The sequence below is a fragment of the Meles meles genome, chromosome 8 (assembly GCF_922984935.1).
Source record: "Meles meles chromosome 8, mMelMel3.1 paternal haplotype, whole genome shotgun sequence".
Taxonomy (NCBI): Eukaryota; Metazoa; Chordata; class Mammalia; order Carnivora; family Mustelidae; genus Meles; species Meles meles.
The window spans coordinates 52,364,017-52,376,763 of record NC_060073.1 but is presented as its reverse complement, the minus strand read 5'-3'; the positions used below and the strand labels follow the sequence as shown (position 1 = coordinate 52,376,763).

At 43.8% G+C, this 12,747-nt stretch overlaps 1 protein-coding gene across 2 annotated transcripts in view; it reads right to left on the bottom strand.

The window, feature by feature from the left end:
- The window catches only part of DENND5A (DENN domain containing 5A), a 102,163-nt gene extending 94,496 nt beyond the window's left edge, over positions 1-7,667 (bottom strand). The window contains exon 1 of one of the 2 annotated variants that reach the window (XM_046016036.1): positions 7,228-7,667. In XM_046016036.1, coding sequence (XP_045871992.1) covers positions 7,228-7,333 — 106 coding nt within the window. In that variant the 5' untranslated portion in view covers positions 7,334-7,667. The remainder of the gene's footprint in view (positions 1-7,227) is intronic. The other variant, XM_046016035.1, reaches the window with a different exon arrangement.
- Between the last annotated feature and the right edge of the window lie 5,080 nt (positions 7,668-12,747).

Here is a 12,747-nt window from a genome sequence, read left to right as displayed (position 1 = left end):
ACTTAAGGTCTCAGATATCAGACCACCTTAGTGTATCAGAGAAACCTGATGATCAAAACTATACCTGTTCCCATATTACTTCCTGGAGTCATATCTGATCCTCTAGCAGCACACTGAAAATAGCTTGAGAGCTGGCACATGCTCTCATTTTCCACCACGACAGGACTATGTCACTCATAAATCCAGTGCAGGGTTCCATATACTCCAAACTAAAATCAGTCACCACAGGACATCTGAAACACAGACATTTGTCCGTTATCTGCCTCACTTAGTAACTTTTGAGAACTAAATCTAAAAATCTGGCAATGATTGCCTATGTGTAATCACTGAATTCCCTAAGTCACCAACTTCCAAAAGACTGTCTTTCTCTCCTTCACTGGATCCTATGCCATATCCAGCAGGTTCTCTCCTGTGTACCTAGGTTCCTGAGAGACCTCTAAGACCACCTGACAGTAATTCATATCCAGGGACAGCAGAGGAACTGAGGAGCCAAGCCAAGTCCAAGAAGGCTATCCACCAGAGTTAGCCCAAAAACAAGCTTATAAAAGGATATAGAACTGGAAATGGGCGTTGCCAAAGACATCTTAGGCAAAGAAAACAGTTTCTAATCTAGGAGGGAAGGAAGGGCTGCACAGAGCAGAGTCGTGTGCAGAGTTGTAAGCAGAGAAGAGCAAGGCTCCAGGGCCATTCAAATAAAATCCACTTACTTTCAATCTGATCCTCCCCACCTGAGGAAATGCAAAGTAGGGTTCTCTCATGTTTAAGAATATACAGTCTTGGGGCACCTGGGTGGCTCAGACAAAAAAGCATTAAACATCCTAAAACAGCCACACCAAAAAGGGAGCTTCTTAGAAACAAAGCCCTTGTAACTATTTGATCTAAGAAAGACATTTCCAGAACTGATAAGAATGGGTTAGACAGGAAAATATATACATAAAATAAAGAATAAAGTTAAAGAATATACAGTCTCGCCAACTAAATTTAGCATGTAACTGAAAAAAAAAATTTTTTTTAAGTAGACTCCATCCCAATGTGGGGGTTGAACTCATGACCCCAAGATCAAGAGCTGCATGTTGTATCCACTGAACCAACCAGGTGCCCCAGCATGTACTTTTAAACTGCCTTGGACTACTCTGTTTTCTGTGTGTTGATCTCTTCTCTTGATTTCTCCTTTGCTCAACTTTCAAAAAGGAAATATGTGACCTAACATAGGAAGTCGTCCTCCTGCCACAGCAACCTTGACCTCTGAAGTTATCACAGACCCTTGAGGTAAGCTACCAGGATTTAAGTTTTGCTTCAGCTAGGAGTCTAGGATTCAGAGCAGGGATGCCTTTATACAATGACCATGAGAGAATCTGCATAAAATTGAAAGACTAGCAGAGGAAAATAAAAATAAAATAAAAATTAGCTCATACTGACTCTCTGAAACTGGCTCATCAAGCTTTTTATAGTCAATTCATCTCTGGAAAAAGATAGCCTTTTTTTCTCTTTCATATAAGGTATACTTCTTAGCTATCAGGGATATGAAAATCAAAACTATGATGAAATATATATTGATACCCACTAGGATGCCTAAAATCAAAAATAAAGTTGTAAGTATTGGCAAGGACACGGAGAAAGTAGAACCTTCATATACCCCTAGTGGGAATGTAAACTAGTATAGTTGTACTGGAAAACAGTCTGTCAATTTCTCAAAAAGTTAAACACAGTTGCCATATGACCAGCATTTTCACTTGTAGGTATATACCCAAGAGGAATGCAGAAAGCTCGGGTCATGATCTCGGGGTCCTGGGATTGAGCCCCGCATCGGGCTCTCTGCTCCGCGGGGAGCCTGCTTCCTCCTCTCTCTGCCTGCCTCTCTGCCTACTTGTGATCTCTCTCTCTCTGTCAAATAAATAAATAAAATCTTTAAAAAAAAAAAAAAAATGTACAGGGACACCAGGGTGGCTCAGTCAGTTAAGCGTCTGCCTTCAGCTCTGGTCATGATCCTAGGGTCCTGGGATCAAGGCCCACATTATTTTCTCCACAATGGGCTCCCTACTAAGTGAGAGCCTGCTTCTCCCTCTCCCTCTGCTACTCCTCTGCTTGTGCTCTCTCACTCTCTCTTTCAAATAATAAAATCTTTTTAAAAAACATGTACACAGGGCGCCTGGGTGGCTCAGTAGGTTAAGCAGCTGCCTTCCACTTAGGTCATGATCCCGGAGTCATGGGATCGAGCCCCGCATTGGGCTCCCTGCTCAGTGGAGAGCCTGCTTCTTCCTCTCCCTCTGCCTGCCACTCTGCCTACTTGTGCTCTTTATCTCTCTGTTGAATAAATAATAAAAATCTTAAAAAAAAAAAGGTACACAAATGTTCACAGCAGCATTATTCATAGTAATCAAAAAGTATAAACAACCCAATTCTATCATTTGATGGATAAATAAAATGTGGTATATTCTTACCACAGAGTATTATTCAGCCATTAAAAAAAACCCATACTGGGGCGCCTCAGTGGCTCAGTGGGTTAAGCCTCTGCCTTCAGCTCAGGTCATGATCTCAGGGTCCTGGGATGGAGCCCCGCATGGGGCTCTCTGCTCAGCAGGGAGCCTACTTCTTCCTGTCTCTCTACCTGCCTCTCTACCTACTTGTGATCTCTCTCTCTGACAAATAAATAAAATCTTAAAAAAAAAAACAAACCCATACTGATAAATGCTGTAATATGGATGAACCTTGCTAAATGAAAAAAGCCAGTCACAAGGACCATATAGAACTTGATTTTATGAAACGTCCAGAAAAGGCAAATCTATAGAGATCAAAAATAGACTGGTGGTTGCCTAGGGCTAAGGACGGTTACAGAGTTGGAAGGAAATGGGGAGTGACCGTTAATGGGTGGGTATGGGTCTTGGGTGGGAGGGGGGAAGAAGGGTAATGAATATATTCTAAAACTGACTATACTGATGACTGCACAATTCTGTGAATATACTAAAAACCACTGAACTGTACACTTTAAATATGTGAATTATATGGTATATGAGTTAGATCACAATGAAGTTATTTATATGTAAGTATATATAAGAAAATATATACATACAAGTGATAAAACAAATAGATCAGAATGTTTATGAGTGAATCTGTAAAAAGGATACACTGAGGTTCTTTGTACTATTCATATTAATGCTCAGTGTGAAATTATATGAAAAGAAAAATCTAAAAAAAATAAGACATCCTTCATGAGAATCACACATAGTATTCTTCCTTAACATGAAACAGAAACCTGCACTAGAAAAACTGCCATAATGTCTGCTCCTGCTTCTGCCAAACAAATATTTCACTTGTCCCCTCTTCTCAACAGATTACTGCAAAGCATCATCAAATAGCAGAAAAGAAAAATGAAACGTGGCAAGGGAGAAAAATATTCTCCAACTTTCTCATGGCCTCAGTTTCTTCATTTGTAAAATCAGAAGGTTATATAATCTCTTGGAGAGTTCTTCCACATGTGACATGCCATGAATTTTAGGTTCTAAATTCACTGCTCAATATGGTGAAGGAGGAATATGATCTCACCAGTCCTCTGACTTTCCTAGTCAGTAAGCATTTTTTTCTCTCTTCTAACAGTGATATTAAGGGATGATTTCAGTATATTCTCAGTATTCTAAACAGGCTCATACAGGACACTGACGAGTCTCCTATATATGTTCCCAAGCCTTTCTCTTCAATTCTTGCCAAGGCTCTCTGCTCAGAGAGAAAAACTGCAGTACTGGATGCATGAACCAAGAATACTTACATCTCAAAGCTAGGTGAAAGTCAGTTCAGAGGAACTTAAAAATTCCAAAGTAAGAAACAGATCACAAGTATTCTGGAATCTTAATTCTCAGGCAGACAGGGAAAGTTAAATTCAGGAATCCCATCTCACAGTAAGCCTTCTCCTGCAGTCACCAGCGGTGATCACAAGAAGAAAAAGGAGAAACAAATATACCTGGGATATCCATCCATCAAAGGGGTAAATAAGGACTGGACTCTACTACCATCTGCCACCCCACTTAGGATGAACCAACAGGAATGGAAAACATGTATCAAATGCAATTCTTTTTTTTTAATACCTTATTTATTTATTTATTTAACAGACAGAGATCACAAGCAGGCAGAGAGAGGGGGAAGCAGGCTCCCTGCTGAGCAGAGAGCCCAATACGGGGCTTGATCCCAGGACCCTGGGATCATGACCTGAGCTGAAGGCAGAGGCTTTAACCCACTGAGCCACCCAGGTGCCCCTCAAATGCAATTCTTACAGATTTGCTAATCTCTCTGACAAGCTCAAGAAGCTAACAAGCAGACACTATTCCCAAAGTTGGTTAGACTTACAATTCATTCATTGATCACCTCCCCCAAACCCAAAATAATTTCTCAACTAACCAGAAAACAATTTTCATACCTTCCTCAGTTCCTTGCACAACAAATAAGCATATGACTTGCCTAAATGCTTAAGTGTGAAAGAAAGGGGAAGTGAGAGGGAGGGACTCCTATAAAATCCAGTGATTTGAGTTTATATTCAACTCGGCAAGCTCTATGCTTATTGTCGCAACATGAAAATGAATCTTAATCCTTCTCCACAAAACTAGGAGGAACAAATAAGTGTCTTTGATTTGCCTGTTCTGGATTCGCTTTTAAGAGTACAGAAGCAACCTGAAGTACAGAACTTAATTTGCATAGAGAGAACTTAGACTCTTCAGTACCTCCCTAAAGACCTGGGTGCAATTCACAATTTGCTATAGTTTCACTTATTATGACATCATCAGTTTGAGAACTACAAGGCCAGCTATGGAGAGAAAACGCACCCTGGAGAGTCTCAAGACTGACCTGCATAAAGCTATTTGTATTCTGTTTTTATTTTTTTCAGATTCCTTCTGGGTAGTCCAGATTCCCCCACCAACTCACCAGAAATGAAATGAAGTAAAAAAAGAAATCCTTCAATCAGTGCCCATTCGAACAAAGGCCACCTACTGAATAAATGGTCTTGGCATTCCACTACTGCCACCACATTTAAAAAGACAGAAAAAATACTCTTTCTTCACACATTTTATACAATTGATTCCCCCTTTCTTTATTCTCCCAATAAATTTTCACAGGGATATAATTTTCGCTTGCAGATAATTTTTGCAGAAAAGTAACATTTTTGAGAGTCTACTTGATGAAATGCTTTTTACGTACATTCTCTTTTTTATAGATGACGATCCCAGCAGTTATCTAACTTGCCCCGGAGTCACAGAGATAGCCAACATATTGCAAAGGAGTAATGTTTAAGTGCAAAACCCATGCTCTCACTACAACATCATTTCCCAGCTTCATTCTAATGCTTTTACCATTTGTGAACCATTCTCTTCATTTTCTAAAATCAAATTTCTTTTTTTTTTTTTTAAGATTTTATTTATTTGTTAGAGAGAGGGCACAGGCAGGGGGATGGGCAGGCAGAGGGAGAAGCAGGTTCCCCATTGAGCAAGGAGCCCAATGCAGGGCTGAATCCCAGGACCCTGGGATCTTGACCTGGACGGAAGGCAGATCCTTAACTGACTGAGCCACTCAGGCGTCCCTAAAATCAAATTTCTATATAATTTAATAGATACTCAAAGCACAGCATTAAAAAAAAAACAAAAACACACTTGCGTATTCCACCACTTTACAAAGTTTCTTTTATGGGGGAGAACTGTGATATTTTTAGTCTTTCTCAACATGTTAGTGTCTTCTAAAAACCCAACCACGCAATGAAATGCAGTTTACTGTAAGAGAGAGCACTGAACCAAAAGTCAGGCAATTAATTAACAGGATGTTGGCCCTCCTGTTCTTCCTGGGGTTCATATTCCTCTCTGAGGTCTCTCCCAGCTCCAACATCATGGACTGAATTCCAACAACTGCATCACAAAGTCACAAATTTAATAAATATGAAACATACATGAAAAACCAACATCTGTATTAGAATTTGAAGATCTAAAGAAGTGATCTTGAAACAATAAAGTTGCCCCAACAAAAGGCCTAGTATTAATAGCATTATTGTTTCATGATTTTTTTTCTCCATCTGGTATTAATTTGAGAAAACTGTATATCTGTTCTGACCTTGTTAAAGGTCATCAATTTAAAAGATGGTCTATTTTGTCATTTGAAGTATACACCTAATTTTTTTTTTTCCACAAGAAACATTGGAATTTTTCTGGTGACAAAATGAAACAAAACAAAAATCTTGTCCTATTATCTCTGAAGCAAGGTAAAATTAGTCAATAGCATAATAACGTCCAGGAAACTTTGGTGAATACATCATGACAAAACAATGAAAAGGAAATCCCTCATCAAATCAGGATGATACAACAAACTCACATGAAACCTGCAAACTGGACACTCCAAAAACTTTTTCAAAACTGTTGCAATTCAAAGGTTCCAATGACAGTGCAGTGGAATTCATGGGGATTTTACGATTATGACATTCTTCTGCAATTCTTGTCAATTTGATCCGGGCCCCCTCTTCACTTTCCTACTACTTCCCCTTTGAAAGATGACTTGAGAAGCATCACCACCCAACCCAGACTCTCCCACTAGGTCACCGCCCTTTTACTCACAAATGAAGCTGGTCTCATAACGGCCACCCATTACTTCTCATAAAAAGAGGCATGGCTTGGTACAAGCCCTTTCTAGAACTAAGAGAGTTCTCACCCTTCTTGTGCCTCAAGTTCACTTTATTACTTCATGTCCTACCAAACCAGGGAGCCCAGCCCAGGGCTGAGTTAGAACAGTTTTGAGGAACTGGCTTCTTGGGAAGGGGCCAGAAAAACTCACAAGTTTCTGTTTTGCTCTCCTTGTTTTTTGTTTTGTTTTGTTTTTCGGTCTGGGTGGAACTTACTTTCAACTGAGATGTGGGATACCTTCTTCGCTCCCTAGCGGGTGTTCGACAACAGGCTTACCTTCATCTTGTACCAAGTCACTTTACCTTCACCAGACAGAACACACAACGCTTCCCCCTCCTCCTCGTCGCCTACTACAGGACCATAGCGCAGAGGGGCGGAGGGGTTATTCGGACTCCTGCCGACTCAGAGCCCCCTCAGCCCGCTACCCCACCTCCAGCCCGACGCCCCCTTCCCCCGCGCCAGCCGTGGGTCCCGCGGACCGGCCCTCGTCCAGCTCCCGGGACAAAGCGGGAAGGTTTCCTCGAGGATTCCCCGCCGCAGCGGGCGCGGGGAAGCAGCCCTGGGCTCCGCGAACACTCACCCGACAGCTCGTCCGGCTCCAGCCCGGTCTCGGTGTCCAGCCCGCAGATGACAAAGTAGTCGGCGAAACGACTGGGCGCCGAGCCCCCTCCGCCGCCGCCGCTCATGGCGCCGGGGTCGGGCCGGGCCGGGCCGGGCCGTGCGGAGCGCGGAGTCCCCGCACCAGGGCGCCCGCCCGCCCTCAGGCCGCCCCTCCCGCCGCCGCCGCCGCCGCTACCGCGGCTCGGGCCGCCGCCCCCGGCCCTGGCCCGGTCCCCGCGGCCGCCGCGGCTGCCGTGACGGGGCAGGGGGGCACCGGGCCGCCCCGCGCCGCATCCTGGACGCCTTCCTCTCCGCGCCGCCGCCGCCAGCCGAGAGCGCCGCGACCCGAGCGAGCTTGGAGAAGGGCGGAATGCGCTGAGGAGAGCCCCCACCGCGACCCCCTCCCACCGCGCCTGCGCAGGCGCCGTCGGGGAGGGGGCGGGCGCCTGGCGGAAAGGATGACGTGATGCTCTTCGGGCCCAGAGGGCCGCAGTTTCCCAGGCGGCCGCCGCAACGCGGCCATCCACTGCCCGGTCGCCCGCAACCTCCACCCCCTCGAGGCTGCGACTCCTTTTGAGAGGATAAGGAGGTGAGGGATGAGCGGGCGCATTCCGCAGAGCTGAGATCTTGGTCCATGTTCTGTCCTCCTACCTACTCCTCACCGGGGAGATCCCGACGTCTCCCTAACCCGGCCCTGTCTCAGGGATGGGGTCGCGGGACTGAGCTCGGCAGCCCACCTCGTCCCATCTCCAGGCTAGACCTAGACCTCAGATAGCTCTATCCACTAGCCCTGCACCTTGGCTTCCGTGCCCTGCTCTTTCCTCAGGAGAGCTGAAGATGCCCTCTCTTTTGGTGGAGTGGATAAGCCAGTCCCATATTTACCCTTTTTTACAAATGGGGAAACTAAGGCTTAGAAAGAAGCAAGGACTTCCTCCAAGGCTATACAGAGTCTAAGAGACAAAACCCGGTCTAGAATACTGGGTTCCTGGTTAGCTCCCAGCTCCCTCACCCACCACCGCAGGGCAGGCCTTTTCCCATGCTCCAGACTGTCCCCTTTTCTCTCCTGGAGCCTCCAGAGCTCAGGCCACTTAGGAGCTCCCCTTCCACTTATGAGAATTCTCAAATCCATCTCTACGCCCGTCCTCCTGAGAGAAAGTAGGGAATAAGGAGGAGAGAAACTTGCCTCCTAGCCCTTGCCTTGGGACCCTCTGATTTGGTTTCCCACAGAAGGTAGGCAGGAACCTGGAGATCAGAAGCCAGGGAGATAATATAGTATGGAGGTGACTACCATGAGCTCTAGAAACAGAATGCCCAGATTTGAATCCTGACTTTGTCATTTACTATGTGACCTTGGGCACTCTCCAGGTGCCAGCAGTCATGTTTTTGTAAAAGTTACATAAGATAAATTTGCAGACTGGTTAAATGGTCATAATAGTGCCTGGAACATAGATGACATACCATATTATTATAAATTATTATTATAAATTATTATTATTATTCCAGCAAGAGGTTTGCTTTGGCAGGCTGCTAACTAAGGACTCCAGAAAGTAGCTGGTTTCCCCAAGGACCAACCATGGGTTCTCTCCTGGGTACTTCTCTCAAGCATTGGTTCCCTTGGGGAGGGTGGCCTGGAGGTCACAGCCAACATCACTGGGAACCATAGCACCTGCCCTTCCCTGTATGTAACCTGCCTGAACTGATGGGACAAAACAGGGAGGAGTAGGGGCGCCTGGGTGGTTCAGATGGTTAAGTATCCGACTATTGATCTCAGCTCAGTTCTTGATATCAGTTCAAGTCTTGATCTCGGGGTCATAAGTTTAAGCCCTGTATTGGGCTCAAAGAAAAAAATAAAATGGGGAAGAGAAGGTAGCTTCAGAGAGCCTATTCAGAGCGATGCCCCACCCCATCCTGTATGTTGGGGACACAGAGACAGTAGAGAGGACTCAGAAAGCTAAATCATTACACAGCATCTGGGGCATCTCCCCAGGTAGGGAGATGATCAGGGAATGCTTCCAGAAGACAGTATACTCTGACCCGAGTTCCAAGGATCAAAAGAAATTTCTCAAGTAAAAAGAGAGAAAAAAAGAGGTTTCAGCAAGCATGGGCAATCACCAGGAGTTACAGATTTAAATGGTACATTCAGGGGCACCTGGGTGGCTCAGTGGGTTAAGCCTCTGCCTTCAGCTCAGTTCATGATCACAGGGTCCTGGGATCGAGCCCCACATCAGGCTCTCTGCTCAACAGGCAGCCAGCTTCCTCCTCTCTCTCTGCCTGCCTCTCTGCGTGCTTGTGATCTCTCTGTCAAATAAATAAATAAAATCTTTAAAATAAAATGGTACATTCAGGCAACAGCAAATAATTCATTTCTATGCGAAATGAAGAATTAAAAGGGGATGAAACCAGGGAAAGAGGAGAGGGACAGAGCAGGAAAGACTTCATATGCCAGAGACTGTATCCCGTAGAGTGTGTCAGGGGTGGTAACGTAGAGGAATTTGAGCTGGGGAATGATAAGATCTGACTGACATCTTAAAATGATCGCTTGGGGGTGATATGGAAGAAGAGACTTGAAAAAGACTTAAATCTCCTCAGTTTGAAAGTCCAGAGACTTTTTATCCCATGCATCCAGGGCAAGCAGGTGCTGGGAGATCTCTCAAACTAACTCAACTCATAAAACACAAGTTCAAAACAAAAGCCCAACTGTATTAATTTGTCCTGGGAAATGTAACTGCTCAGAGGCCCAGAATACTCAACTGTAAAGTGATCTCCTTCTCAGTAGGAAATATGTTTGGCAGCATGATTGCTTCTTTTGAGAGTCAGAGAGAAAACTGAACTGGATGCTCTTTAGATTTAGTGTTTAAATCCCCACTCCTGCCTTTACTAGCTGTGTGAGCTGAGGCACATCAGTTAACCTCTCTGGAATATAAGAATAATCATTCTACCTTTCCCAAGATTGCTTTGAAAAATTTTTTTTAATTTTATGTATTTATTTCTTAGAACAAGCACAAGCAGGGTGGAGTGGCAGGCAGAGGGAGAAGCAGGCTCCCCACTAAGCAGGGAGCCCAATTCTGGACTCGATCCCAGGACCGTGGGATCATGAACTGAGCCAAAGGCAGATGCTTAACCAGCTAAGCCACCCAGGCATCCCTGTTAATTAATTTTTAAAAATCAATGAAAAAAGGACTTTCAAATATCTGGGGCATTATAGGCTCTCAATAAGTAGCATATTGGGGCACCCATTTTCACAATGAAAGACATGAGAGAAAGCAAGTGGACATCTGAGGGAAGGTAATTTCAGGAAAGGGCATGAGAACAAAGTGTGCCTAGAGGGTTCAAGGAGTTATAAGAAGGTTAAGGTAGCTAGAAAGTGTTGAGATGGGAGGACTGGTAGAAGACGGTAGAAGGTGTGGTGGATTTGGCTTGTAGTTCACCAAAAAATGTTCTCCTTCCACAGTGTGTGGCGTTGTCCCTTGGAAGCAGCTGTCTGGTCATGGCAACTTTTCCCAGTCCCACCTGCATCTAGATGTGGCCATGTGACTAGTTCTCACCAAAGAATTGTGTGTAGGAATTTATGTGTGCCACTGCTGGTCAGGGTATTTAAGAAGCAAATGAGGCTTTTCTCTCTCTTTCATACTGTCCACCAGCTAGCAGTAGAGGATTCTGAGGTTCTAAAGAGTGGTAGAAGGAGCCTGGATCTCTGAATCAAGCACATAAAGGAAAGACTCCAGCTGACCAAAAATACCAACACTGCACTGTTTTGTGACCAAGAAGTAAACTTCAATTATGTTAAGCCCCCAGTGCTGTGGAGTTTATTTGTTACAGCAGCTAGTGTTACTATCACCAAAGTAGAAGATGTTGGGATTGAGACAAAACCGATTACATGGAGCTCTGTAGGCACACTGTAAAGATTTGGCCTTTGTCTCTGAATAAATTGAAGGGTCACTGGAGAGTTTTGAATAAAAGAGAGTCATGACTTAGGTTAAAAGGACATCCAAGGCACTGTTTTAAGTACTCTTTATATATTAACTCTGCCTAAAACCTGTCCCTGACCTCAAGATTTGTGTATCTAACTGACTTCTTATCATCTCAGTTTAGAGGTCTAAAGGCATCTCCAGGTTAACATATTCCAAATCAGATTTCTAATTTGCCCCCATAATGCTGCCCTTCCACATTCTTCCCCATCTCTATAAATGGCAACCCCATTCTTTCAACTCATACAAAAACCTTGCATTCATTCTTGATTTCTCTCCTCTCCATCTCTCTCTCTCCCTTTAGCAAACACACACACATTAGAAAATTCTATTAGTGGGGCACCTGGCTGGCTCAGTGGGTTAAAGCCTCTGCCTTCAGCTCAGGTCATGATCCCAGGGTCCTGGGATCTAGCTGCATTGGGCTCTCTGCTCAGCAGGGAGCCTGCTTCCCTTCCTCTCTCTGCCTGCCTCTCTGCCTACTTGTGATCTCTGTCTGTCAAATGAATAAATAAAAATATATTTTTTTAAAATTCTATTAGTGGGTCACCTGGGTGGCTCAGTCAGTTAAGTGTTTGCCTTCAGTTCAGATTGGGATCCAGGGGTCCTAGGATCAAGCCTATGTAGGACTGACTCCCTGCTCAGCAGAAAGCCTGCTTCTCCTTCTCCCTCTGCTTCTTCCTTCTCCCTCTCTCCTCTGTTCTTACTCACTTTCTGTCTCAAATAAATAAATTAAATCTTTAAAAAAAATTCTATTAGTTCTGAAAAACAGTGAACAAAGCATAGCACAGTATCGTCCAGCTTTTAATCCCTTTAAAATCATCTGGCTCTAAAGTTATAAGAAAACTGAAAAAAGAACAAGCTACTGAAAGCATGAAACATTTTGGTTGTATGAAACCCAGAAAATCATTAAGCATAGTTTGAAAAATATTTTGGAACTTCGTAAGTTTCCTCTACTTTTAGTGAGGGTTGCTGGATAATGATATCAATAATGGAAATACTGGGAAATAAAAACAATTTCATAGTGTGTAAAACATAATGATATATACAATGCATATAATAAACCCCTCATTTTAATATAAATATATAATTTTTATTAAAAAATCACCTTCCTTTTGCTTGATATATATTCAATAAGCTTTTTTTTTTTTAAAGTAAGCTCTATGCCCAGTGTGGGGCTTGAACTCATAACCCAAAATCAAGAGTCACCTGCTCTACTGACTGAGCCAGCCAGCCACCCCTTAACAAGTACTTTTTAAAAACCGGTTTGAAGGGACACCAGATTATTTGCCCTTTTATTTCTCTCTGGAATGTCGGTGCTGCCCTGGAGGAATATAGGAATAGCAGGACTATCTATACCTTGCAAGTCTCTACCCTGGAAAAGCAACACCAAAGTAAAGGGGAGGGAGGATATGATCATAAAAGATTGCCCAAGAGCAGAGCCAAACCCTGCTTTGAAAGATGGAAAAAGGTCATTGGCGTATCTTGGATCAAAACTAACTCGAAAAGTGTGTGTGTGTATATAGATATATATA